A 27,751-nucleotide genomic window follows, 5' to 3' on the forward strand; every position below is an offset into this window, starting at 1 on the left:
TTTGCCAAAACCAGGATGCTTCTTCAGTTTGGGGCTCATGAGAGAAGGTCACTCTACCCAATTTTATGCAGAGAAACTAGACTCAAACTTCTACTGATAGTATAGCTTTCCTTGGAGTAAAGTGATGGAAAATCTCTGGGTTTTTTCCTTAATCACAAAAATGAATAACATTGCTGCCACCTGCTGACTAGAGAGTTACATCCAGTTTTGCGTCTCTTCCTAATTCCCTCTGGGATTTCAGAGGCTGTAAGCCATGCGCCCTGTGTCTTTCAATTAATAACTTCTTTATTCTGGAAAAGCAAATGAAAGTCATATTCATATAAACACTGACATTACAAAGTACAGGGAAAAGGGGAAGGGAGAAGGAAACAAAAACCTCTACAAATCCTGCTAATACTGTCTCACCAAACAAGATCATACTGCTTTGTCCCATATTCAATTACTTATAATAATAAACCACAAATAAAATCTTCTCTGGAAGATACATTGCTCCTCTTTGAGACGGCAGGGAAAAGGGGCCGAAAGTAGGGGTAGGAGGCTTTATTCTTTTGGCAGGTCCTCTCAGTCATTATAGATATTGCTGCACTGTTAATAAAAAATATATGCTTCTCTGTAAAGCATTAAAAAAAAAATCCAAGGATGAGATGGCTGAGGTCTCAGCTCAAGTATCTCCAAATACATTGTTGTCCATTTCCTGACCTTTCCATGTGTTATTTCTTGGTCGTTTTCCGGATCAATGCCATTCTCTGAAAGGAGAGAGAAGTAAGCCATTACATGGATGAGTCAGGAACTTTCTGGGATGTCCACGTGTGGCTAGCAGGCAGCAGGGTCTACATACAGGCTGGACTTCAGGAACCTACAGGCACAGGGCTGCTCAGCAGGATCCTTCTAACCTGAAGGCTACAGGGCTCCAAAGATGCTTAGATAGGTCAGTGGATCTATTTCACTGAACAAAAGACCCAAACTGCTCTAGGCTAGCAGAATGGCAAAAAAAAAGTTAAAAGCAGAAGGTGCCAGCCAGCTCTTGCCTTTTGGAGACTTATGAGAAAGGCATCAAAACGTGTTTTCTAGGCTTCCCACACACACCCTAATCTCTTCTCTGATGATGGAGAAAAAAGAAAAGGGGCCTTTGTGTCAAGCCTGGAGCTATTTCAAACTTGATGACTTGCAGTGAAGGAAACTGACACTAACGACTTCCACCACAACCCAGCAGGGAAACATTCAGATCATGGGCTTCACATTTTACTATTACTAGCCACAGCTGAATTACTGACTTGCTTGCTCTCTTTGACCAAGAGATTGTCCCGATATTATTTGTTGATAAATACATACATACGTATATACATAAATAGGGCCAAAAAGTAGATAATTTGGGAGCAGAGCCAAAATGACCATCTATCGACTGGAGGTACTCTCTTCTGAAGAACACTATGGTCCTTCGATTCAGGCTATTGACAACTTCCTTGCGGGGCTGGCTTCCTCTGTGAGCTCTGGAAACATAACTATTCCAGAGATCCCACATAACAGAAAAACAAGGGACACTCAACCAAGACTGCCCAGTTAGTTGGGCCTGTCAAGCTAAGAATACGCTTACTCTTCAAAACAGAGTAGCCAGTTAAATTAAGACAGAAAGGATAACGGCCTTGACAAGGGAGGCCAACACTGCCATTAGACTGACCAATGACAGGAACAACTTGTTTCACAGCAGAAGCGGTGTGGAACTGACCTCTCAGTTCCACAGTAAGAGAGACAGAACAAAGGTTAAGCTAGGACACAGGCCAGAATGCCTGGCAGAGCAGTCTGGGCTACATCGTATTTCTGCTTTCCTTAACCTGCCCTCAGTCATAGGGCCATATGTGACGTTCAAATCAGCAACAATGAAGGAAGGCTTCATTAAGTTGATGGGCAGGAGCAAGCTCCATCCATAATATATTCCATCCATATTTGGAAAACCTAGATTCAATAGCTTTAAGCGATGCCCATCAGAGTTGAGAGAAAAAACTGAGACCCCCTGTGGGAACAGGGAAGTACCAAGGAAATATCTGATTGATCTCCTGTGGAGTCCCGCTGCCTCTGCCCTTTCAGACTTTAGTCCAGAGTACGGCATGCTGTGGGGAAAGTGATAATTGTAGTGATAGTAGCTATGAGTGCACTCCCCCTGAGACACAGCTCGAGGGATCAGCTGCCCTGGGGCTCCGTAGCTCCTCACCTGTTTGTGAGCTTCTGTGGTGCAAGCTTTTTTGTAGGGTCGGATTTCTTCAGAGCCAAATCCTGGGATCCACATGTTCCACTGGCGCTCTGCAAGGGAGAGGCCAGCAGAGAGATGAGACAGGGAAGGCAGCATCGAGGTGGTGTGACCCTCAGACAAGGGTCTGGGGGACAAGTATGAGCAATCAATTGTACTAAGTAACAGTAGTCCTGCAGGGGGACTTACTCCTATGCTCAAAGCTAAAAGGAGAGTAGGAACAGAAAGCCAATCCTAGTTCTGGAGTTAAGAGCCAAGTCCTAGCTCTGCTGCTTTGTTGTGGAGCTGTATGATGTTGAGTCTGTTTCTTCATCTTTTCCATGGTAGTAACAACAGTAACAACAACCTGACAGGGTGGCTGAAAGCATTCAATGACATAATGCCACCCCAGAGTCTGGGATAAAAATATAGTGCAGGGATCCAGAATGAGTCACCCCAAAATGTGCCTCTGGAAAGTAGATTGTTTTGAGCTAAAGGCGACATTAGCTGCAGGCTCAAGAGAAACTTCTGTCCACCTCCCTCACTTAACTACCTAGAAAAATTTGAATTAGAGGCCTTGCCCATAAGAAATTATCAGAGAGAACTTCTTTGGACCTATCTGCAGGACAGGGCAAACTTCTATTTACTAAAGGTCTGCTCTTCTTATTGTTCTGCAATGAGCTTTTGAAGCCCCCAGGGTACCTTACCTCGTCCCTAGCCCAGGATGTCTTACATACCCATTTTCCATTTCTGTCTCTGAACCTCTCATGCATGTGGGGTTTCCATATATACATATATATTAAATTTGGTTATTTTCTCTTGCTAATCTTTCTCATGTCGATTTGATTATTAGACCAGCCAGAAGAACCCTGAGGGTAGAGGAAAGTCTGTATAGGTATGGGTATAAATATAGGTATGTCCATGCCACAGCTCCATGTCCTTGTGCCACTGGATATGATTATCCTGTAGGATTGTCACTAGAAGTTCCCACAGGGCAGAACTATGTTTATTCTACTTTGTCAGTAAATGGCATAGCTGCATGGTCCCTTAAACCCACAAATAGGTGTACTGAACTTTAAGCATTCCCAATACAAAAAATACTGTACAGTTGACCCTTGAACAACACGAGGGTTAGGGGCACAGACCCTCTACCCCACCCTCCTCACAGTTGAAAATTCATGTCTAATTTTTGACTCCCAAAAAACTTTACTAGTAGCCTACTGTTGACCAAAAGCCTTACTGATAACGTAAATAGTCGATTACATATTTTATACATTGTATGTATTATACAGTATATCCTTACAATAAAGTAAGCTAGGATAAAGAAAATGTTAAGAAAATCATAAGGAAGAAAAAATACATTTCCAATACTGTAAGTATTTACTGAAAAAAATCCACATATAAGTGGGCCTGTGCAGTTCAAATCTATATTGTTCAAGGGTCAACTGTACTTACATAAGATTATTTAGGGAATAAGTATCTATTCAAAAGGAATTACATGAGGACTTCTTTATCACACTTCTCTAGAGTATTGAAAACATTTGTTTTGCAAATTGTTATGTCCAGACAGGCAATTACTTAAATCAAATTGAATATTTGTGATTTCATAGCTATACTTTGTATCTAATGCACAGAAAATATTAAGCGAACCAGAGATTCATGTTTGGTTTTAAGATAATTTTAAATACAACTCTCTTCCAACATTTTTTTGAAAATAAAAATGTCTGAAGCCTTCTGCTAATATTTGTTGTCCGTACTTGAAAGCGACACTTAAGATTATTTGGGGGGAATTAAACTTTACAATCAACACACAGTGAATCAGAACATGGATATGCAAAGTCACTTTAAAAAAAGAGAGTAGCTACCAGGCATGAATGCTCACATGTATGGATGTATAGCAACATATTTAAAGATGTATGCATTTACATTTTACTTAATATAACAGCAACATCTTTTAGTGAAGAAAATGTATAGTAAAATGCCTGCTACAAAGCAGTGTTGAGTAAAGCGGTCTATGCACATTATCTCATTTAACTTTCACATTTCTAAAGAAAGAGTCACTTGGAAGGGGAAGTTATTCAACTATGAAAATATAGATAACCGGGTCAGAAGCAAATACTGGCAGTAGCCACCCAGCCCAGCCAGAAGAGAGGTGTCAAGAGTTTACAGCCCCACTGGCAAAGTCTATCTGTCGAGAGGTGTAGGGTGTGTGTATAGCCGACCTAGATGGCCTGGTGCCAGTTAATATCAGGTTCCCTAATTCCCCATGCTCTGATCCCATGCTCTGCGAGCAATCTTCTGATTATGATTCAGCTTCCATTAGATCTGCTACAGAAGCTGTTCTGGTCATACAGACTTTTAAATATTTTAGTCTCTGTGATAATTAATTTTTTACCCAATAAAGAGTGACATTCCAATTTTATTTTCAATAATTAACATAGAAAATATTTTTAAAAATAGGATCGCTAAACTCTCAAATATCATCTGTTGTGGTTTTGTGCGTGGCAAAATATACATAAAATTTACCATTTTAAGTACTTTTAAGTGTACAGTTCAGTGGCATTAAGCACATTCACACTGCTGTGCAACCATTACCACTATTCATTTCTAAAACTTTTTTCATCATCCCAAACCAAAACTCTGTACATATTAAACAATAACTTCCCATTCCCCCCTCTCTCCAACCCCTGGTAATCATCATTCCACTTTCTGTTTCAATGGATTTATATCGTGGTGGTTTTAAAATATGTCTGCAAAATTTTTTCACAGTCATCTCATTAAGAGGTGAAGTCCATGTTCCCTCCCCTTGAACCTAGACACGCCTTTGTAATTGCCTCAGAGAACAGAATTTAAGAAGTGATGCTGTGTTACTTCGGAGACTGGGTTAGAAAAGACCAAGTGGTTATGAGAACTCATTCTTGGAGCTTTTAGGAGCCATGTAAGAAATCCAGCTATCCTGGGACTGCATATGATGAGACCATGTAGCGAGATGACAGAGAAAGAGAGACAGAGAGAAATTTGCAGTCCTAGCTTTTTGAGAGTTCCTAGTCCAGACATCAGACATGGACATGATGAAGCTCTGTTATGGGTTGAACTGCATCTCCCCCAAAGATATGCTGAAATCCTAATAGTAGACTCTTGAACAATGTGGGGGTTATGGACACTGACTCCAACGTGGTCAAAATTCCTCTTATAGCTTAAGTCAGTATTCTGCATACATGATTCCCAACAATGGATAGAAAATACTGTTTTCAATCCACAGTTAGCTGAATCTGCAGTATAAAATCTGCAGCCAAGTATATATTTATTGAAAAAAATCAGTGTATAAGTGGACCCATGCAATTCAAACCCATGTTGTAAAGATGAGATCATATAGGAGTATGGTGAGCCCTTAATCCAATATGGTAGGCATCCTATGAGAAGAGAAGAGACACGGAGAAACATACACACACACAAAAGAGAAGGCCATATGAAGACTTAGGCACAGACTGGAGTGATGCTGCTATAAGCCAGAGAATGCCAAGGACTGCTGGCCACCAAGGAAGAGGCAAGGAAAGATCCTTCAACACAGGCATTGAAGAAAGTGTGGCCCTGCTGACACCTGGATTTTAGATTTTTGACCTCCAGAATTGTGAGAAAATAAATTTTGTTATTTTAAGCCACTTAGTTTGTGGTACTTTGTTATAGCAGCTTTAGAGACTAATATATCTTCCTTCAACACAATCTGAGCCTCAGATACCACCTGACTTTAATCACATGAGATCCCTAACAAAATTGCCTAGCTAAATAAGCCCAGTCAACTCTCAGACTTATGAACAAAATAAACAACAAAAATCAGAGAGAGAGAGAGAATATAAATTTTTTATTTTTTACGCCTACAGCACCTGGTTTTCCTAGGCAGTCTCCTATCCAAGTACTAACCAGGCCTGACCTTGCTTAGCTTCTGAGATCAGATGAGATCGGGCACGTTCAGGGTGGCATAAAAAATTTTTAAATAAATTGTAAAAAATAAAACAACAAAAGAAAAAAAAAACAAATAAAAGAAACAACTGTTACTGTTTTAAGCTACTGTCTTGGGTGATTTGTTACACAATAATAGATAATCAAAACGTCTGTCCTCTGCTATCAATACAAGCAATATTAACCAGAAATGTCTTATTTACTCCATCTAGGGAAGAAAGTCTTTCAGTAATTAGTCATGGACTGATCTCCATTGAATCCCTTAACATCTATCTTCTGCCTCATTCACTTGGCCCCACTGTCTTTGTAGTTATAGATTGTTTGCTTTCTTTTTACCGCATTGTAACCAGTGCAGAAGGGGGCTTATTCATTTCCAAGGGATTATACTAGATGAGTACCTCCCAAAAATGTTAGATGAGTATCACCCAGAAAAACTCACACTTGAATTTTAATGTCTATTAAGTAGAAAAGCAGAATACAAAATTAATTATAAATGCGATTATAATTTTTTGAGGGGGAAATGCATAAATAGGCTAAAAACTAGAAGGGAAACACTATTATTTGGATGGTGAAGAAATGATAGCTACATTTACTAAGCTCTTACTTTGTGCCAGGTCCTACGCTAGTCATTTTACAAACATAATCCATAATTCTCACAATTACCCTGTAAGGAGGATATTATGATTTTTACTTTACAAATGAGAAGCAGGAGCTAAGAGATATTAAGTAGGAAGGATAAGGATAAACTAGAGAGTGGTAAACCCAGTGCCTGGGCTCACTCCCCTTACCATAAATGGATTTCTCTTTTCTATTTAATGCTACTATTGAATGAATACGTAAACTCAGAACCCAAAAAATCTGATCCTGGCATGAAACTTCCTCTGACTACGCTTTCCCTGACGGTCCTGAAGGAGCAATAGTGTAGAAACCTCAGGGAGAAAATGGACCACATACCTAGATGCAGTTGGACATCCTTCACCTCCAGGGTGCTGGACTTGCGATGCCGAGCAAGCTGGCAGGCTGCTGTCACCACACTCTCAATAAAATCATCAGCAATCTGCAGCAGCATCTGGGGAAGACAAAAGTGGGGGAGAGTAATCATGTCATTGTCAGGATAGGCTCCTGTTGCTGGGACAACTGTGTATCTGCCTGAACCACATACTTAGGCAGGCTTTCTATTAGATCGCCTGTAATCAGCATTGGGGCTAAGGTGTAGAGGAGTGAGGCAGGCAAGAGAAACACAAAAACACATTAACCATGTAGAGTGTAACTCACACCTTTCCGAGGATGAGCTTTCTGCACTTTCTACCCAGCCCAACCCCTCACCCCCATTGTCTTCTGAAATAGGTGGGAAAACAAAAGTGAATCATAATTCCTCACTTACAGTCTCTTAAAGCATTTTAATTACCATTATCTCACCAAGTCCTTATGATAATCCTATGAAAAAAGTGGGGCATGGATTTTATTCTCATTCTATAGCAGAGGATGCTGAGACTCAAGAAGACTAACTTGCTCATAGCCATGTAACTACTAAACAGTAGAACCAGGATTCAACCTCAAGGTTCTGAGTCCAAATCCTGGGTTCTTTCTATTTTATTATAAATTGTTCCTGGACTATGTGGAGAGCAAAATCAGAATTCCAAAGCTAAGAATCTTCATTAAAAAATTGAAATTTTGATAAATTAATATATTCCCTATGGCTTCCTCTGCTGACCAAAAATTAAACTACAATCATTGATACAGACATTCTTTGTTCCGCTAGACCATTAATGCATCGTCATCTTTCCTAGGGAACCAAATGAATACCAGCTAAAAGAAAGATTTCTCATTAAACATGGCAGATCAATCCCCAAAATGACCTCCTTTCCTTCCTTAAACCCACCAAAATAATAGCATAGAAAAAAAAAAGATATAAATCCACAGAGAAACAAAAGCAGGAGAAAAAAACCTTGATAGACAAGAGATTTCAATAAACTTTAAAGTAAATTTTTAAAGAGATAAATTTTAAAAAGGAGGAACTGAACTAGCAGACCATAAGGTACAACACAAGTGCCTGTTAAGGGGATACCAATGAGAATTGATCCAGGATTTCGAGGTACCATTTATCACAGAAGACTGGGCTGAGGTATGGAACTAAAAACTGGGGAACTGATACATATCTATATAGAGAGTAGTCCATCGACCCCCGCACTCCAAAAGCAGCCAAGTGACTTCTCCCCACGCCTGACCCAGAACACAGTAAGTTTATTACCTATAGAAAATGAATGAGAGTGGCTCTGGATTAGAATACACCAGACACACCAGAGGTAGGGAAGCGACACAGCCCCCTTCTCTTGCCTTGATCCCAGAATGTTGGAAGCTAGGGATAAACCCTCCAGTTAGGAGACTGGAGGATTTTTCTCTGGAGATACTAAATGACTCCAGAGAAAAGACTTACAGATTCTGACATTTAGGGAATCCCCCAGTAAAAACATCGACTCGTGGACCTATTATTCTGAAATGAAGCCAGTGGTATGCTGGAGCCAGCAGGATGAGCTCATGAAAGCTAATTATATGCATTTCTTCCCAATTTTGCACTTGGTGACATGTTAATAGTTTAATATAGGGCATAGTTGGGATAGTTATACCACAGAAATCAGGATACGCTGAAAATCAGGGTCTTCTCCACAGAGCTGGTTGTTAAACATTTACCAGTATATTTATTATTGGACAATAATAATAACTCATCAGTCGATAAGTTTTGCTTCAAATCAGCTTTTTAGTGGCTCATTCTTAAGAATGGATAGTTAGGATCAACAGACATTTGAAGAAAGTCTCTAACGCAAAAAAGAAAATATAACAAACAAACCAAAGAGAAAAAAAGGGACACAGAGGAAACAAAGACAATGCAAGGAAAAGAAGAAAATGTAAAAAAAAAAAAAAAGTAACTAATATCTTCAGAAAGAAAGATAACATATTACAACCAAAAAATAAGAGTGGTTTAGGAAAATAAAAAAAGGACAAATTAGTCAACAAGAAGCTTGAGAAAATTAAAAATTTTATATTAAAAAAAGTTAAAAAGATTAGAAGATAAACTAGGGAAAATCTCAACCAGCAGAACTTAGAATTATAAAGAGATGAAAAATAGGAGAGAAAAAAAATCAAAAAAACCTGAGGATCAATGCAGCACATCCAATATTCCACCAATTGTCATCCCAGAAAGAATGAACAAAAAACAGAGAAGAAAGTATCAAAAAAACTAATATAAGAAAATAGAACTCATCTATAGCCATGCCACCCTGAACAAGTCCTATCCCGTCTGATCTTGGAAGCTAAGCAGGGTCGGGCCTGGTTAGTACTTGGATGGGAGACCACCTAGGAAGATCAGGTGCTGTAGGCGTAAAAAATAAATTAATTAATTAAATAAAATAAAGAAAATAGAACCCTCATACACTGTTGGTGGGAATGGAAAAGGATACAGCGCTTTGTAAAAACAGGCAGTTCCTCAAAAGAACACACAGGTATCATATGACTCAGCAATTCTACTTCTAGGTACATATCCAAGAGAAATGAAAACATGTCCATGTAAAAACTTGTACATAAATTTTTAAAAAAGAAAAGAAGGAAAAGCAAACAAAAAAAGTTGCACATGAATGTTCGTGGCAATATTATTCATAATAGCCAAAGAGTAGACACAACCCAAATATCCATCAACTAATGAGTGGATAAACAAAATGTAGTATAGCCACATAATGAAATATTATTCAGTCATAAAAAAGAATAAAGTATTGATACCTGCTAAAACATAAATGAACTCTTAAAATATTATGCCAAGTGAAAGAAGGCAGTCACAAAAGACCACATATTATGATTCCATTTATTTGAAATGTCCAGAATAGGCAAATCTATAAAAAATAGAAAATATATTAGTAGTTAGTTGCCTAGGGCTGTGGGGTCTGGGTTAAAATGTGGAGTGACTGCTAATGGGTATGGGTTTCTTTTAGGGATGATGAAAATGTTCTAAAATTGATTGTGTTAACAGCTGCACAACTCTGAATATACTAAAAACCACTGAACTGTTTCGAATGGGTGAATTTTATGGTACATGAATTATATCTCAATAAAGCTGCTGCCTCCCCCCGCCAAAACCACACATATACTAAAAAAAAAAAAAGACCAAAAAAAAAAAAAAAAAACACACACACACAAAAAACAATGAGGATAATGTTTTTACAACCTGCATTTTCTTTCCTTATCATTACATATTACTCAGCAAAGGCAAAAACAGAAACAAAAACAAAAATGTACAAAATCATCCCAGACTGAGCCACACAAGTCTCTAGTATAAAAGAAGCCTCCAAGAACTTGGCACAACAAATGAAAAAAAGATACATACTAAAGCTCATATGAAAATTCATGAAAATGCAGGAAAAATATAAGACCCTAAAAGGATCAGGATCAGAATAGCATAAGAGTTCTTCACAGATTTTTAGATGACGATAGAGCAATTCTTTCACAATTGAAAGGAAAAAACGATTTCCAAAAGAGAATTCTAAACCCAACCAAACTAAAAATTACATGAGGTTAGCATGTAGATATTTTCAGACATTTACATCTATCTTTCGTAGAAAATAACAAAAAATGTGCTCTAACAAAAAAAGGAAATAAATAAGAAGAAGACATGTGATCTAGGAAACAAGAGATCCAAAGAGAAAAGGAAGACTCAGGAGGGGTTTGTGCAAGTGGCCTAAGATTAATCAGACCACGAAAAAATGGAGTTTTCTGTAACTGAAATCTTGGTGGAGAGGAAGATGATCCAAACCAATAAGTTATTTTTCCATTTGGAAAACCATGTTGATAGGTGTATAACAGAGCTGAGAGTAGAAGCAAAATAAAAAAAGGCATAAAGGAAACTAATAAAAATGAGTCAATTATCAACTTAAAGAAAATAAGTTATAGAAGAAAGGAAACGTAATCATAGACATGACCTGGCTCAGTGGTGAACAATATTTATATCATATAGTCAGAATAATGTAAATACCAATTTGAGTTAATAAAAAATTGTGACAAAACTATATTGGAAAAAGAACTATATTGGAAAAACAAGGGAAAGAGTGTATAGCATGTATGTGACTGGTTTAACAAAATTCTCATCTGCCATAACAGGAAGTCAAAATTAATGAAACAAAGAATATCATTTTAAGAATATGGAGGAATATTCTAGAAACAATTTGTTGAAAGTGATTGCCTATGAGCAGCAGACTATGCCCTTCTGACAGGCAAAACTAGCAGCATCTGTTAGGTATAAAGTGGTAGGCATTCTCCTAGGTAATTTGTGTAAGTTATTCCATGGAGCCTTCACAATAACCCTGTAGATAAATAATATCATACCCTACCAACATAGGAGGAAGCTGAATCTCTGAAAGCTTAAATGATTTGTCCACAGATACAAATCTGGTAAGTGGCAGAGCCAAGATTCAAATTCAGATACGTCTGCCTCTTAAGTCTGTGCTCTTAACCACTATTCTATACTGGCTTTCAGGGACACAGTTTCTGGGGTACGCAACGCCACCTTACCTCCTCCACATCTTCATCCAATTGCTCATTAGGATCCACTTCTCTTACTAAGTCTTGCAATTTCTTCTTGGTCAATACCTGAAGTTAATTGAGAGAAGAGTTTTCAGCAAAGTATCAAGGAAACAAAAAAACACAAAACTCATTACTCTATGATGAAGAAAGGCTGTCTGTCAATTTGTTGGTTTTAGTTTCTACCTTCCAAAGAGTTAACAGTCCGGCCAACCTGGTGGACTTGCTACAAGACTACACTCTCAAGACAAAAGTAGCTTAGAGAAAGGTAGAAAGAGCAGCCATCTGTCAGGCAGTTTATTTTAGCCTCTTCGTTTTCTCACTGTGACTCACCTTCTCTCTACATTAAATAATTTGCAATTTTCTGACCGTCGCAAATGGTACAGAGCCTTTGACATGCTCTTCCACCCTTCTTTCTACCTGCTCAGCTCAGAGTGCCTCCTTTCTAATGCTTTTCCTAGCCCACCCAGGTAAAAGCAATAGCTTCTTCCTTCTTCTTCTGCTGTACCCTGTGTACCTTTCCATCATTGTCTATATGTATAAACTTGCTTGTTTCTGACTTAATAGGCTGGAAGCTCCCTGAGAGCAGAGAACATGTGTTCATCTTTCTATAACTAAATATTTGTATATGCATGTACAATGATGATCTCCCTTTCATAAAGGAAAAGTCATGTCATATATATATGCCATTAGAAAATGATCAAAAGATATACACTAAAATGCTAACCACAGTTATCTTGGGGTGGTGGTAGAATTATTGGCTATCGATTTCTTTCAGTTTTTGTAACGTTTCTGGAATAAACATGTGGAACTTTGGAAATAAGGAAAATATCACATAATCTTTAAAATAAATATTTGTTAATAATGTCTCAGATCTATCTATTCTTCTCCATTTCACCAATATCACTTAATTCAAGCCTTCGCCACATATCTTGATTTTTTGCAGAAGTCTTAGACTTGGTCTTCCTCTCAGTCTACTCCCTTTTGTACCTTTCTTGTCTCCTCACTGCCAAGTTAATCCTCTTAAGACATACTACTTTCATTATATTACTCTAACTCCTCTATTAAATATTTGAAAAAATTGTTTACTAACTAAAACTTCCAACGGAAATTGATTAGTATAAGTCCAGTATGTTCTGCTGTAATCCTGCCTATACAATTTTATCTCCTGCTTTTTTCCAATAAACTCTACATTTAACATAACCTGGTCTCCTGGCTTATCTGCCCAACCCTCCCCATTTACCTTTGCTAGTCCGTCCCCACATTCTCTTGAAATATTGTTTCCTCATCCTATTCTACCCAGCCTATGAGGCCCAAGTTGAGATTATATTTATTTCTTATTTCTTGTGGCTCTGGAGGACAGAATCAGGATGATGGGTAAAAAGAGGGGGGCAGATTTTAGAATCACTGCCGAAAATTAATAATGGTAGCATTTGGATAAACTAGAAAGAAAAGACTAGAGGCAAGAGTATTTTATTATAAGAATAATGAATAGTGAATCCATCATTTTGCTGTTTAACTATTTTATTTTATTGAACAATTATATAGCATATATAGATCTATATATAAATATATAAAAACCTGTCAGAGGCGAGGTGTTGTGTTAGTATGTGTATATGAATGTATGGTACATAAGCATATGAGCATACACACACACACATAAATACCACAGGTAAAATTTGATAAATACTGTACATGATAATTCAATGAAGAACTTTAGAAGTCCAAAGGAGAGAAGAGACCTTCTTTTTCAGCTGAGAGAAAGAGGCAGCATCTGAGATGAACATCTCTCAAAGCATTACTAGTTTAAATAACAGGTAAGAGGTGACTACGAAGACCAAAAAGAGGATGATACCTGATTGTTTTCGGGACTGAGACGCCCTCCTGACCCAGGAGTGCCTGGTATCTTTACCACGGTAGTGCTGTTGGCCATGGAGCCTTGTGGAGGGGTGCTGGCTGGTTCTGGTTTTATGGATGAGAAATTGGAGAGGTTGATTAGGGCTGAGGGGCCAAACTGGTTCATAATCTGCCGAGCTTTGGACTTCAGCTCATAGAGCTTATCAAGATCTTGTTTCTTTTTGGAGGTATGAGGACCAAGGCCAATCAACTGTGGAAGGAAAACATGAGAATTAGCTCCAGAGGCACCTGTAATAAATGATGAGTTTTGAAAGTAAAATTATATGAGGTCTGTCAGACTTTGAAGAGTCTTCATTTTATCAGGGATAGTGACCGTTTGATACCTGTACATTAAAAATGGAGGGAATGAAGAATATTCATTGCTCTCACCTGATATTTAGAAACCATTTCTTCTCCAAAAGCTAAATGAAATAGTCCACAAAATTGAAATAAGGAAAAAGTAAATGAAATGAGGAATCGTATACCAAAATAAACTAGAATGAGCAAGCCATTTTTGAAGACTTTGTAAAACAGAATACATGGTTAAATATACATGCATTATTTTTGAACAAATAATGTTAAATTCAAATAAATCGTGGCACAGTCACATACTTAAATCTCAACCACAAAACTTCAGAAAACAGATTAGTTCATTTTGGCATTTCGAAACATGCTTAAATCTATGTCAGGCTATGCCTAATAAACACAATTTCTAGCAATTGTTAAAAGTAAAATCTTTGTCATCAAGGGCAAATTTTCTCTGAGCGTTAGCAATCTTTAGGAACATGCAGAGTCCTTAGCCTGGAGCAGCTGAGACTCCTAAATTTTAGAGCCATGAGGTTGAATCTGTGGACATCAGCAGTGGTGCCGTCAAGATCAGAAGCACATTCACCAAGTTCCTCCCACAGTGACCTCAAAGAGCTTACTTACAGCTATCTGAGTGTCTAGATCTTTAATTACATCAGCAACGGCTGTGAGCCCGGTGAAATGAGAGGCAGCCATTTTCAAAAGCTACCTGTAAATGAACAACTGGCATCAAGCACCACCCTTGCCACAGGATAATGTCAGTTCCATGACCTGACACATCTTCATCAACCAGGATCCAGGCAAATTGAATACAAAGAAACATATCTCCTTATCCCTCCTAGGAGATAAACTTTTAAAATTAATGATGATTTTAATAACAGACTCTCGTCCTATAAAATGAATAACACACCTATTGTTAGGGATAAACTAGCAGCATATGCAACACTTTATTGGCCAAAGTTGTGAAATTTTAACTTGCAGGAATCATCGCAATGGTTTTCAGAACTTGCTAAAGCTTCGCAACCTGAATGAACATCTGCATCTGTTCTACTCTTGCTCCTATTGCTGAGTTCCTCCCCAACGCTGTCTAATATGGCATCTTCCTCTTGTTCACCTTTAATAAAAGTAACTAACGGCCATGGTTAAATGACCAAGAGAAATTTTTTGGCTAAGAGCCGGCTGAGGGGGACAGCAGAGGATGAGGATCACTTGTTTTTTTTAACCACATTTGGGCCGTGCCTCCTCCCTTGCCCACAAATGCTACCATTGGAAGAATCAGGATAGGAAAAGATTCTTAACATAGTAATACTGTAGTCTCCCCTTATCCAAGGTTTTGCTCCCTGTGGTTTCAGACAACCACAGTCCAAAAATATTATATGGAAAATTCCAGAAATAAGCAATTTGTGAGCTTTAAATTGCACACTCTTCTGAGTAGCATGATGAAATCTTGTGCTGCCTCGCTCACTTGTGCCTGGGTGGTGAGTCATGCCTTTGTCTAGCATATCCATACTGTATATGCTACCTGCCCGAGAGTCGCTTAGTAGCCATCTGGGTTATCAGATTGATTGTTATGGTATCACAGTGCTCATGTTCAAGTAGCTCTTCTAGTAGCCTAATGCTATGTTACAATGCTTATATCATTCACCTCACTTCATCTCATCACATAGGTATTGTATCATCTCCTCTCACAATATCACAAGAAAGGTAAGTACAGTACAATAAGATATTTTGCGAGACCAGTTGCATAACTTTTATTACAGTATATTGTTATAATTGTCCTATTTTATTGCTAGTTATTGTTGTTAATCTCTTACTGTGCCTAACTCATAAATTAATTTTTATCATAGGTATGTACGTATAGGAAAAACATAGTATAAATAGGGTTTGGTAGTATCCGTGGTTTCAGACATCCACTGGAGGTCTTGGAATGTATCCACTGGGGATAAGGGGGGATGACTGTAGTTGTTCTAATGTTATAAAAGCAAACTATTTTTCCCAGAGCAAGTTCTATGAAAAAGCCTTTGATTATCAGTACGTTCACCACATCGAATATACTATACCTCTCAAATAACATTCCCACAACCTTCTAGGGCTTCTCAAATAGTACTGAATGTTGCTCAAGATAAATAGAGCAAAAAATAAATCTCTATTTTTTGGTAATAGAGATTTCTGTTTAATGAGAATTTCTATAAGACCTACAGACAAAAAATTAAGCCTATCTACACAGTAGCAAATATAAATAATCACATATCAGATGAGGAATGAACCTTAAGGAACAGCTCCAATGGCTATTAATAAAATAAGTTACTTTAATGAAATAAGTGAAACCTATATAATGTGAGAAAAATCGAAGTTTTTCCCTAAGGAACTAGACTGCAATTTATTATACTAATTGCTGAGAAGCAACAATGCTTCTGAATTTTCAATAATTCTGGGTGAGTTACTTTTTCCATTAAAACAGAACAAGGCAGATGATAACCAGACATTCATTACCAGACTGATACTACTCTTAGTTTCCTAGATTGTTTTTTTATTTGGTTGGATTTAAAACATAACATATTTGGATGGGTGATGATTACATGGGTTTATACAACTGTCAAACTCATCACACTGAATATTTAAGACCTGTGAAATTTATTGTATGTAAATTATACCATAATTAGAGCAATAAATCCAATCCCTCCAAAATAGGTAAAGAATTGTATGCCTAAGTATTTATCCCCCCAAAATAAAAACTTAAGTTCCCACATGAACTTGTATACTAACGTTCATAGCATATATCAATCTGGAAAAGATAGATTATTGAATAAATGGTGGTGTATAATTGAGTATATCTGGAAAACATCTGGTTTCACATTAAAAATTTAAACATTTAAATATCTGATCCATCTGGAATGAGGGGGGTATATACATTCTTCCCTTTATACACTCCTCTATTCCAGATGGATCAAATATTTAAATTTTAAATATTAAATCACATACTTGGAAAAATATAGATTTTAAAAAAATATTCTGAAACCTAAACCTCACATTTTATACAAAAATTAACTCAAAATGGATCAAAGACTTAAATGTAAAATGTACAACTATAAAACTTTTCTAGCTAGGCAAAGACTTCTTAGATCTGACACCAAAAAATAAACAATAAAAGGAAAATTTGATAAATTGGCTTTTATCAAATTAAAAGTTTCCTGTGTGAAAGCCCACGTGGAAAGAATGAAAAGACAAGCTACAGACTGGAAAAAAATATTTTCAAACAGATTGTAAGCAAATAGTTTCAACAAAAGACTAGTATCTGGAATGTATAGAGAACTCTCAAAACTCAACAGTCTAAAAAAAAGTAACTTGATCAGAAAATGGACAAAAGATATGACCAGATATTTCACCAGAGGATATACAGATAACAAATAAGCACATGAAAAGATGTTCAACATCATTAGTCATTAAAGAAAAGCAAATTAAAATTATAATGAGATATAACTACATACCTATTAGATGGATAAAATAAAAAATAGTGACAACATCAAATGCTGGCAAGGATGCAGAGAAACTGGATCACTCATATGTAACTAATGTGAATGTAAATGGTATAGCCACTCTGTAAAATGGTTTGCAGTTTCTTAAACATCTAAGCATGTGTTGCCTCAGTGACATGAAGACTAAATGTAATATGGTATCCTGGAACACAAAAAGTATTTTAGGGGAAAGGAGGATCTGAATAAATTACAGACTTTTGTTAAATAATAATGTTTCAATATTGGTTCATTAATTGTATCAAGTGTACCATACTAATATAAGATGTTAATAATGGAGAAACTAGGTATAGGGTATATAAGAACTCTGTACTATCTTCATAATTTTTCTGTAAATCTAATTGGTCTAAGAAAAAGTTTGTTAAAAAAAAAAAAGAAAAAATCTCTGATATATAAAACAACAGGGATGAATCCTAAAATATTTAAGTGAAGGAGAAAAACCCAGTCTCAAAAGAATACATACTGTATGATTCCATTTATATGAAATTCTATTGCTAGTAAAACTAATCTCTACTGATAGACGGACAGAGACTGACTGCACAGGGGCATGAAGGATGTTTCTAAGGTGATATAAACATTCTATATCTTGAGTGGGGTGATGCTTACATAGCTGCATATAGTTATCAAAACTCACAGAACTACACACTTATAATGTATACATTTTATTGTGTGCAAATTATACCTCAATAAAGTTCATTTGGAAAAAGAAAACTAAACATGCAACTACCATATGACCCACTCAGATGTCTTTCAACAGGTAAATGGTTAGACAAACTGTGGTACATCCACACCATGGAAAATTACTTAGCAATGAAAAGAAATGAACTATTGATATATACAACTTGAATGAACCTCCAGAGAATTATATGGAGCAAAAGCTAATCCAAGAAGAGTACATATTGTATAATTCCATTTATATATAACATCTTTAAAATGACAAAATTTTGGAAACAGGGGGCAGATTAGTGAGGTTGCCGAGGTGTGGATGAGAGGGAGGTGGGTATGGTTATCAGGGCAATGTCAGAGATCCTATGGTAATGGAATTGTTCAGTATTTTGACTGTAGTGATGGATAAACGAACCTATAAAAGTGATTAAATTGTATAAGACAATATACATACACACACAAAAGAATATAAGTAAAACTGGGGAAATCTGAATAAGATTGGTGGGCTGAATCAATGTCAATATCCTAGTTGTCATTTTACACAATAGTTTTGCAAAATGTTACCACTGAGGAAAATTGGGCAAAGTGTACAAGGGATTTCTCTGTATTATTTCTTGTAACTGCATATAAATCTACAATTATCTCAATTTTTAAAAATTGGGGAAAAAAATTCTCAAGAGTAACTGGAGCCCTTCTTAAAATGACCCAAAACTCAGGAGCCATAAAAGAAAAGAATGACATGTCCAACTGCATAAAAATAAAAATGTCTACACTGCAACAAACATAATAAAGGGCAAAGACAAACTAGCAAAACGTATGCAATGCATAGCAGAAAAAAGACTAATTTCTTTTCTCTATAAAAAATTCCTACAAATCAATAAACATCCAACCACCCAAAAGAAAAATTGCAAAAAATATGGCAGTGTAAGAAAAAGAAATTCAAATAGCTCTTAAAATAATGAAATGATCCTTATTCTCATTCACAATAAAAATGCAAACTAAAACTACAAGCTATCTCTTATTCCTCATTTGGAAACAATGAAAAAGTTTTATATATACTGTGTTTGAATATATTATGGAGTCATTTCATGTGTTGTTGGGATGAAAAGAATATAAATCAGCTAGAGGTCGCTACAAAGGGCTACTTGGCAGTATCTACCCAAATTATAAAAGTATATATTGTTTTGATCCAATAGTTTCATTTTTAGCAATCTATATTCTAGTTGAACTTGTATGTGATAGAACACTACACATACAAGGAGTTTCGACCTAAATGTCCATCAAAAGTGATACTGTTAAACAAATTAGGGTATAACTATATAATGGAGTACATTGCAAAAGAATGAGACTAATGAAAATATTATGCTGAAAGAAACCAGTCACAAAAGACACATATTACATGATTCCATTTATATGAAATGTCCGGAACGGACAAATATATAAAGACAGAAAGTAGATGAGTGGTCAGTCACCTAGGACTGGGAGGTGGGGGAAGAGCAATAGGGACTGACTAATAGTATGGGTTTGTTTTTAGGAAGGAAAAAATAATCTAAAATTAGATTGTGGTAATAGTTCCACAACCCGGAATACACTAAAAAACACTGAATTATACACTTTAAATTCGTGAATTGCATGATACGTCAAGGATATCTCAATAAAGCTGTTCAAAAAAAAAAAAAAAAAGAGAGGAAGCTCATGAAATGATCTCCAAGATACATTATTTAGTGAAAATGTAAGGTACAGAATAGTGAGAATAATGTGCTATCATTCATTAAAACACACACACAATTATAAATGTATAAATTATTCCTGGAAATATATATAAGAAACTGATAACAGTGGTTGCCTTGGGGAGTGGTAGTATCTGGGTGACCTACGGGACCAAGGTGGGAGAAGACTTACTTTTCATCGTATACCCCGAAGTTTATACTTACTTTTTATTGTATATCCCAAATTCTATACTCTGTGCATATATTACCTATGAAAAAAATTTAAAAACTATTATTTGGTTTATTTCCTCTGAAGAAACAGGTAATACTGATCTGTTTTTAAAATAAAACAAAAAAATATAGCATTAACAACAAAAATGAACCTCTCACACCTTACACAAAAATAAACTCAAAACTCATCAGATTTAAATGTAAAAATGTAAAAGTATAAAACTTTTAGGAGAAAATCTTCACAACTTTGGGTCAGGCAAAGTTCATAGATACAACACCAAAAGCACAATCCACAAAATAAATTGATAAAGTGGACTTAAACCAAAATGTAAAACTTCAGCTCTGCAAAAGAAAATGAAAAGATAAGTCACAGACTAAAAAAACGTTTACAAATCACGTATCTGACAAAGAACTTTTATCCAGGACATATAAAGAACTCTTAAAATTCAACAATAAGAAAAACAACCCAATGAAAAATAAACAAAAGATCTGAAGAAATTCTTCACCAAATACAGATGGCAAATAAACACATGAAACGATGCTAAATATATCATTAGTCATTCAGGAAATGCAAATTAAAACCACAATGAGATACCACTAAATTCCTATTAGAATAGCCAAAATTTTTAAAAATAAACAAGTGTTGGAGAGGATATGGAGCAAATGAAACCCTCATACATATTTCTGGTGTGAATGTAAAATATGCAGTCTCTTCAGAAAAGTTTGGCAATTTTTTACAACATTAAATATACACTTATATAATCCAGCTATCTCACTCCTAGGTATTTATCCTAGAGAAATGAAATGAAATGAAAACTAGAGACATGAGAACTTATATTCACACAAAACTTGGTATGTGAATTTTATAGCAATATTACTCATAATTGCCCCAAACTGGAAACCATTTAGATGTCCTTCAAATGGTGAATAGATAAGAAAATTATGGGTTTATCTACAAAATGGAAATACAACAAAAAGGGACTGCTGAAACATGCAACATGGACAATCTCGAATGAGTTATGCTAAGTGAAAGATGCAAGACTCAAAAGACTACTTAATGTGTGATTCCATTAACATGACACTCTGGAAAAGGCAAAGCTATATGGATGGAGAACAGATCAGTTGTTGCCAGAGGGTTGGGGTGGGGGAGGGTCTGACTACAAAGGGGTGGCATGAGGGAAAATCTGGGGGGCATGGAACTGTTAGGTAACCTGTTATGGTTGCTTACATGACAGTAAGTGCTTGTTACAACTCACAGAACCATACCCCCTAAAAGAATTTTATGGTATGTAAATTTAAAAAACAAAACTTACAACCTGATCAGAATACAGGTTGTGACTCCCCATCCAAATTACCTGTTTACTAAAAAGTTTTATCAAGCCCAACTGTGGATGATGCTGACCAAGCAGGGTAGAATGAAGTGACTGTATGTAAATAACTCAAATTCCATTATGTAAAATGCCATGGGTGCCTTTTAGCTACTCAAATTTCTAACTCTCACTTCCTTAGAATGCCAAGAAATAGGGATGTACTGCTGTGTAAAAACAGAGGTATTAACTGTGGAACAGTTTGAAAGAATAATTATAATAGTAAATCCTGACTAGTACCTATGTGGAAATCATGAGCTATGGAATTCACTAAGTCCAGAAAGGCCATGCCCCCAGTGATCTACAGTTGAAAAATGTTTAATAATTCTATCAAAATAAGATTGTATCGTCAGGAGTTCAATTAAATAGCCAAGTCTATCCTCCCTCCTCCAACCATCTCATTCAAACTGTGGTTGGATAGGTTGAGGATGACAAGCCCTGCTTTTCCTTTTAACAACTTTGTACCTCAAACAGATATCCAGTTGCAACCCTAACACTGTATTAAAAGGATCTCATTTTTCAGAAGGGTAGGAGAACCAGTGGTGAACTTGCAGTAGTTACAAGACCTGGCCTTCTCTGGGCATGTTTCATTAACATTTTTTAAGTGAAGAAAATAGGGGAATAGAAGACCAGATTGTCTTTAACGCCTTTTACTTCTGAAATGTTTAGGAATGTATTATTTAAGCAAAATACTGGAGAGAAGGGGACTACCAACCTGATGGTATAAAAGCCCTATCACTGCGCTGCATGACTTAACTTAATGAATGGATTTTATCCCTGGTTGTTTCTCTCCTCCCTGGTTCTAGCTGTAACTAAATGAGCTCATACTTCTCAGCCTAAATAAACCAAAAAGAATCAATTAATTGCAATCTGTGAGAGCTGAGAGCAAGAGAAACTGTGAGATTTTCTCCACTAGTTTTTGGACTAATTTGGACTAGGTTTGACTTAACACAAAGGTAGTACAGTGGTCAAGGGCATGGACGCTAGTTAACAGTGTCTGGGTTCAAGTACCAACTCTGCCACTTATTAACTTTATATCTTTGAGCAAGTTACCCAACCTCTTTATGCCTCAATGTCCTCATCTGTAAAACAGAGTTAATCATAAAGTATACCTCATGAGAGTGCTGTGGCAAGTCATTAAGTTTATGTATCTAAAGCACTTGAAGAGAATGTGGTATATAGTAAGCACAGAGAACACATTCTAAACATGTTTGCTAACATTACACACACACACACACACACACACACACGCTCTCCTCTTTTAAATCTGGGTTATAAAAATCAGTGTGTTAAAACTAAAAGGTTTCATCCATCCTACTATGTGTTGGTGGCATCCTATAACCATTCTTATGACTATGGATATTAAAAAAAAGTGGATTGGAAAAAAAAAAAGGTACTGGCAAATTGTCAGTAGGAGATTGATAAGAGGTACTGTGGCTCAGGAAAGACCCAAGACAGGAAGGCTGTATGCCACCTAACTTCTGCCACTGAGTTATGTGAGCTCCCTTTGACCAGAGTTTCCACAGTGGGACCAGACAAGTTCTAAAGTCCCTTTCAGCTTTAAAAATTAGTGTAAGATTTTAAATTAAGCCCATATGTACAAATTTCAAAGTTTGTCTTCTGCCTCCAACACACCTGTTTCACAGTGCAGACTGCATGCATTGCGGATGTATTGCCTCCAAAGTATTTTGGGGCTTTCCACAAAGACCTCGGGTCAAAAATAATATGTTCTATATTCATATCTGCTCTAACACAATGATTTTCTGATCAGGTACTTTGAAATCCTATTATAATAACTCAGTCAATGCTAAGACCACCAATGAGTGAAATACGTACATTTTGTAATGTGGATAAGGACATTTACTCAGTAATAAATTATCATTAATTAAATCATCAAGTACTTTGGAATGGTGGCCTGGGCACACTTCACCTCATAATTTGGTGTACGTTTTGATCACCTATGTAATAGTATAGATATTTGCAAATAGTATAGGCAAATCCATTGAGAAAAAATAGGAGTTTCAACTAAGTTAACTCAATTTCCCCAATCACCTAGTTTATTAATTTAAAGTTAATCCAATTTAAGCCCTTCAAATTGGTCTTTCTTGGCCTCCTAAATTTAAGATTAAATATATCTTACTTCATTGTGAGGAAAAGTTCTATTCGGGTCCTATTTTTCTTTCCTGAATATCTATGCTTCTTTAAAATCACAGGAATATAGTTCTGCTTGACACTATACTATATAAGTACCCTAATAAGTTACAATACTTGACATTAAGTCTTGAGAAGGTGGTTTCGTTCAATGATATGCTTTATATAACTATTACTTCTATTTTGCTGATGGACAAACTAAGACATGGAGAGGAATTCACTTAGAAAAGTAGAAAAAGGTTTTAGTCAAACACATAACTGAGTTTGACTGGGGATGGGCCACTTAGTACCATGTGATTTCAGGAAAGGTACTTAACCCCTGAATCAATCTCTTTACCTGTACAATGAGACTAACAATATCTAACTTGTGGAGCTGTGATAATTAAATGATATAATACTTGAAAGTGCTTATGATGGTGCTTGGTTAGCCTGAGTAGGTTTCAGTAAAAGGTATTACTGAAGGGAAGTGACTGTTCTAAGTCTCCCTGCCAACCTTATCTAAAAGCAGCCATCTCCAGTAAATGCTTATGTTAAAAAGATAGGATACAGCTTACTTATCTGAAACTTTCTAAATGGCTTACTATATTTTTGGGGGGAGGGATAGGCTTTATTTAAAGGTTTCCTAACTAGTAGTGACAGTCACTGTATCAATGTCAATACAGTAACGAGACTCAAAGTAATAGAATCTGTAAAAATTTCCCTCTTGAGTGTGAAGTGAGAGCAAAAATTCTAGAAGCATGTTTTCAAGGGGTATTAACCAAGCATTATCTCCTATTTCCTATGTATAGGAGGGTACTGTATCAAAATCATGATATAATCAATCACTGTAATCTTAAGTCCTCTTTGGACCTTGGCCTCTTTACATGTAAAATAGGAATTTAAAAAAGAATATCTTTTTTCCGGCCCTTCCATCTCTCACAGTCTTTTATTTGAGATGCACGGATCTGTGCTCAATCAGGGTTGAGTGGAATGGGATTTAAAGCATTGTCAAGTATACACTGAGTTCGAACTGCTTCAACTTCACATCCGAACTTCACAAGAATGAAGCAGAAAATGAAGGTGACTGCATGTGGACTTCCTAGATGAAGTATCTGACACAAGAAAAGCCTGCCATAAGCCAAACAGGCAGCGCGAAGGAGGAGTTGTCTTTCCCCGAATACATCCTTTAGCACTCTGGGTTCAGAGAACATGAGGAAAATGGATCACTATATCTTTTCCAAACTCTCTCTCTTTCTCTTAGAGGCTGATCTCACAGCCATGGTCCCTTATACTCTCCGCTTTTAAGAGTTCGGGTCCTCACAGCCCAGGTCCCTCAGGTACTTGAGTCTCCAAGCCCCGATCCTGTCCTCACAGGAGCCCGTTTTCACTGCCCGCTCCTGTTTCTCCCAAACCCAAATGTTCTCTTTCTGCTTCTGCTCAAGGATCTAAGTTTTCGCTGCTGTTTCTGAATCCTTAGGAGCCCGTGTCTTCACTGTCCCGCTTCTGCCTCTTAGGCGCCCAAGTCCTTACAGCTCCGCTTTTACCTCTCAGGACCCCGTGTCTTCACGCCCCGTTCCGTTCCGACCCTCTCCTCTTAGGAGCGCGGGTCCTCACAATCCGGTCTACTCTTAGACTGCTTTTCCTCAAGTGACGGAGAACTCAGCCGTTCCCGTTCCTTAAGTCCCCGTCTGCAGCCCGGGTCCCCACAGCCGCGTCTTCTCCGAGCCCCGATCCCCTCAGTCCCGTCCCAAGAGCCTGATTCCTCAAAGCCCGGTCTCCTCCACAACCTGGCTCTTCAAACACTGACCCACTGTGGGTCTGGGTCCTGACTCCCTCCTCCCGCTCTTCTTCCTCAACTGCCAGGGCCCAAGACTCACAGGCAGCAGCGTCTATCTCCCCATGATATGCGGAGACTGCCCCAGTGAAGCGATCGTCTCAGCAGCCGGTCCGACTGCTCGGCCCTCCCCGAGTACTTCCGGCACCGCTCCCCGCCTCCAACCCGGAAACGCGCGGCTCTTCCGGCCGGCGGGCGCGCGCCTAGTTTGCGCAAGCGCAGACTGCCCTCGGACACGTGGTCGCAGCTCTGGGTTGTTGCTGATCTCCTGCAGTTGGGTTTTTTCCTCTTTGTGGTTGCCTGCAAGTTTGGGCGAACTCTGCGCCTTCTACCTTGGTGTTAGGTACCCTGCCCTAGCCGTTTCTTCCCGACTGCGCCTGTCGTATATATCGGTACCGTGACCGGTAATTGACTCCCTCTGATGGCTTAGAAGTCGCCATTTTTGGTTGGTGTCTTTGTTGCGATGGCAGAACGGGGATATCACCTGAGACAGTAGGTATCCTATTGGACCCCAACAGGGGAGTTGGCAGCACAAGAACCGGGAGACTAGAGAGACCAGGTTGTGCCTGTGAATTGGCAATTAATAATGATGATTGAGCGCTTACTATCAGGAACTTTGCCAAGCCCCTCACCTCCAATAAATCATTTAATGATTTAAAGGAAACCTGTAGAGATAAAGCAGGGTCCTAGCTAATCAGTGCTGAGTCTCAGCTTGAACTCAGAATTCTCACTCCAAAACCTGAACCAGTCTTCTCACCATTAAAATGATTCCGTTATTTCATCCGTCACATGTTTGGTGGGAACTGCTGGATTTACCAGATGCTGGGCATGGAACTCGGTTCCAACCTAAGTCCATCTGGAGCCCGGGTCCCCAAACTAAGATGGAGAAACATAAAGGAATGTAAAAAGGGCTATGATAGCTGGGAACAAGTGCCAACAGGAATCAGGAAGAGCTGCCTCTCACCTGGATTGGTGCACCAACTTGCCCTCCGTGTCTATATCTTCCCATCCTTATCCCACGAAATTCTCAGTCCACCTTTACACTGCCACCAATCCAAATTCACAGAATCGAGGTCCCTTCACCATTAGGCTCCAAGCCAACTTCCTAGTCCTACTGCCCTGTCACTGCTGTCTTCATTCTCCTAATAGTCTAGCATACCATTTTTTATTTTTGCACTCTTACCCATCTTTTTAAGACCCAGTGTAAATACATTCATTCAACAAATAGAGTGCTGTTGTGTGCCAAACTTTTTGCTAGGTGCTGGGTATCTATTAATGACACACAATATCCTTAAGAGAGTTTACAATCAAGTGGGAAATGAACCACTAGCAAATAGACAAAAATGTAAAGGATGGGAATACTAGGATAAACTAGATTTATCTAGCTGGTTAATGGAGCTAGGAAGAGCTTATTTAAGGACCAAGATGACCAAGGTGGCTGGGTGATGGGGAGAGTGGCCTGCAATGAGGTTAGATAGGCAGGCAGGGGTCAGCTCAGGCAGGATCTTGTAGGCCATGGTGCGGACATGGGATTTTATTTATTAGCAATGGCAAGGCATTGGAGGGTTGAACAGGCATGAAATAATTTATTTTTAAGAGGTGATTTGTGACTTATAGGAAGAGTCCCCAACAGACACAATTGACAGTGCCCATATCTAGGCTTCCCACCTTCTCTTTCTACTTACACACATGCTTCCTACTGTAGGCTGTTTACATGACTCCCTCTTTTTCAGCTTATACTTTGTAAAGGTCAGGGACCTCCACATATTATATTAAAGAAAGTAAAATGCCTGATGTCTATTTTTTTTTAAATCTATGTATACATACATAAAAAATAGTCTGGCAAGATAAACACTAAACAAGATGGGGGAAAGCATTGTTACAATTCTGTACTGTTTCGATTTCTTTACAATTAGTACCTATTTTTATATTAAAAATGAAGTATCTGAATTATTCCATTAATTTTTTTTCTATTACAGTTGACATGCAATGTTAGTTTCAGGTGTACAGTGTAGTAGTTAGACATTTATATAATTTAAGAGGTGATCCTTCCATAAGTCTAGTACACATCTGACGCCATACATAGTTATTACAATATTACTGACTATTCCCTAAGTTATACTTTACATCCCATGGCTATTATGTAACTGCCAATTTGTACTTTTTCATCCAGGCCCTCAGCCCTCATCACAAACTATCAGTTTGTTACCTGTATCTATGAGTTTGTTTTATTTATTTTATTTTTTAGATTCCACATATAAGGAAAATTGTGTGGTATTTGTCTTTTTCTGTCTTATTTTACTTAGCATAATACCCTCTAGGTCCATACA

At 37.5% G+C, this 27,751-nt stretch overlaps 1 protein-coding gene, 1 long non-coding RNA gene and 1 pseudogene across 4 annotated transcripts; 2 read left to right on the forward strand and 1 right to left on the reverse strand.

Annotated features, from left to right (window-relative positions):
- Positions 1 to 263: 263 nt before the first annotated feature.
- TAF12 (TATA-box binding protein associated factor 12) lies at positions 264 to 25,603 on the reverse strand. Of its 3 annotated transcripts, XM_039854153.1 has the most exons (8): positions 25,465 to 25,603; positions 20,085 to 20,128; positions 14,576 to 14,660; positions 13,605 to 13,856; positions 11,741 to 11,818; positions 7,139 to 7,253; positions 2,210 to 2,298; positions 264 to 746 (listed from the first exon to the last, which is right to left on the reverse strand). In XM_039854153.1, exons 3-8 carry the CDS (start codon positions 14,645 to 14,647, stop codon positions 711 to 713), a joined length of 642 nt encoding a protein of 213 aa, XP_039710087.1. In that variant the 5' UTR covers positions 14,648 to 14,660; positions 20,085 to 20,128; positions 25,465 to 25,603; the 3' UTR covers positions 264 to 710. The 3 variants fall into 3 exon arrangements, with proteins under 3 accessions (XP_039710087.1, XP_039710088.1, XP_039710089.1); XM_039854154.1 differs by lacking the exon at positions 14,576 to 14,660 and having other exon boundaries at positions 25,465 to 25,602; XM_039854155.1 differs by lacking the exons at positions 14,576 to 14,660; positions 20,085 to 20,128 and having other exon boundaries at positions 25,465 to 25,595.
- LOC120595985 (uncharacterized) lies at positions 6,634 to 7,230 on the forward strand. The gene is made up of 2 exons (XR_005651047.1): positions 6,634 to 7,086; positions 7,119 to 7,230. It is a non-coding gene; the product is annotated as an uncharacterized LOC120595985 (long non-coding RNA).
- LOC120596346 (uncharacterized) lies at positions 9,445 to 9,563 on the forward strand (annotated as a pseudogene).
- Positions 25,604 to 27,751: the final 2,148 nt, after the last annotated feature.

This window comes from Pteropus medius, unplaced genomic scaffold, assembly GCF_902729225.1.
Source record: "Pteropus medius unplaced genomic scaffold, Ma_sr-lr_union100, whole genome shotgun sequence".
Taxonomy (NCBI): Eukaryota; Metazoa; Chordata; class Mammalia; order Chiroptera; family Pteropodidae; genus Pteropus; species Pteropus medius.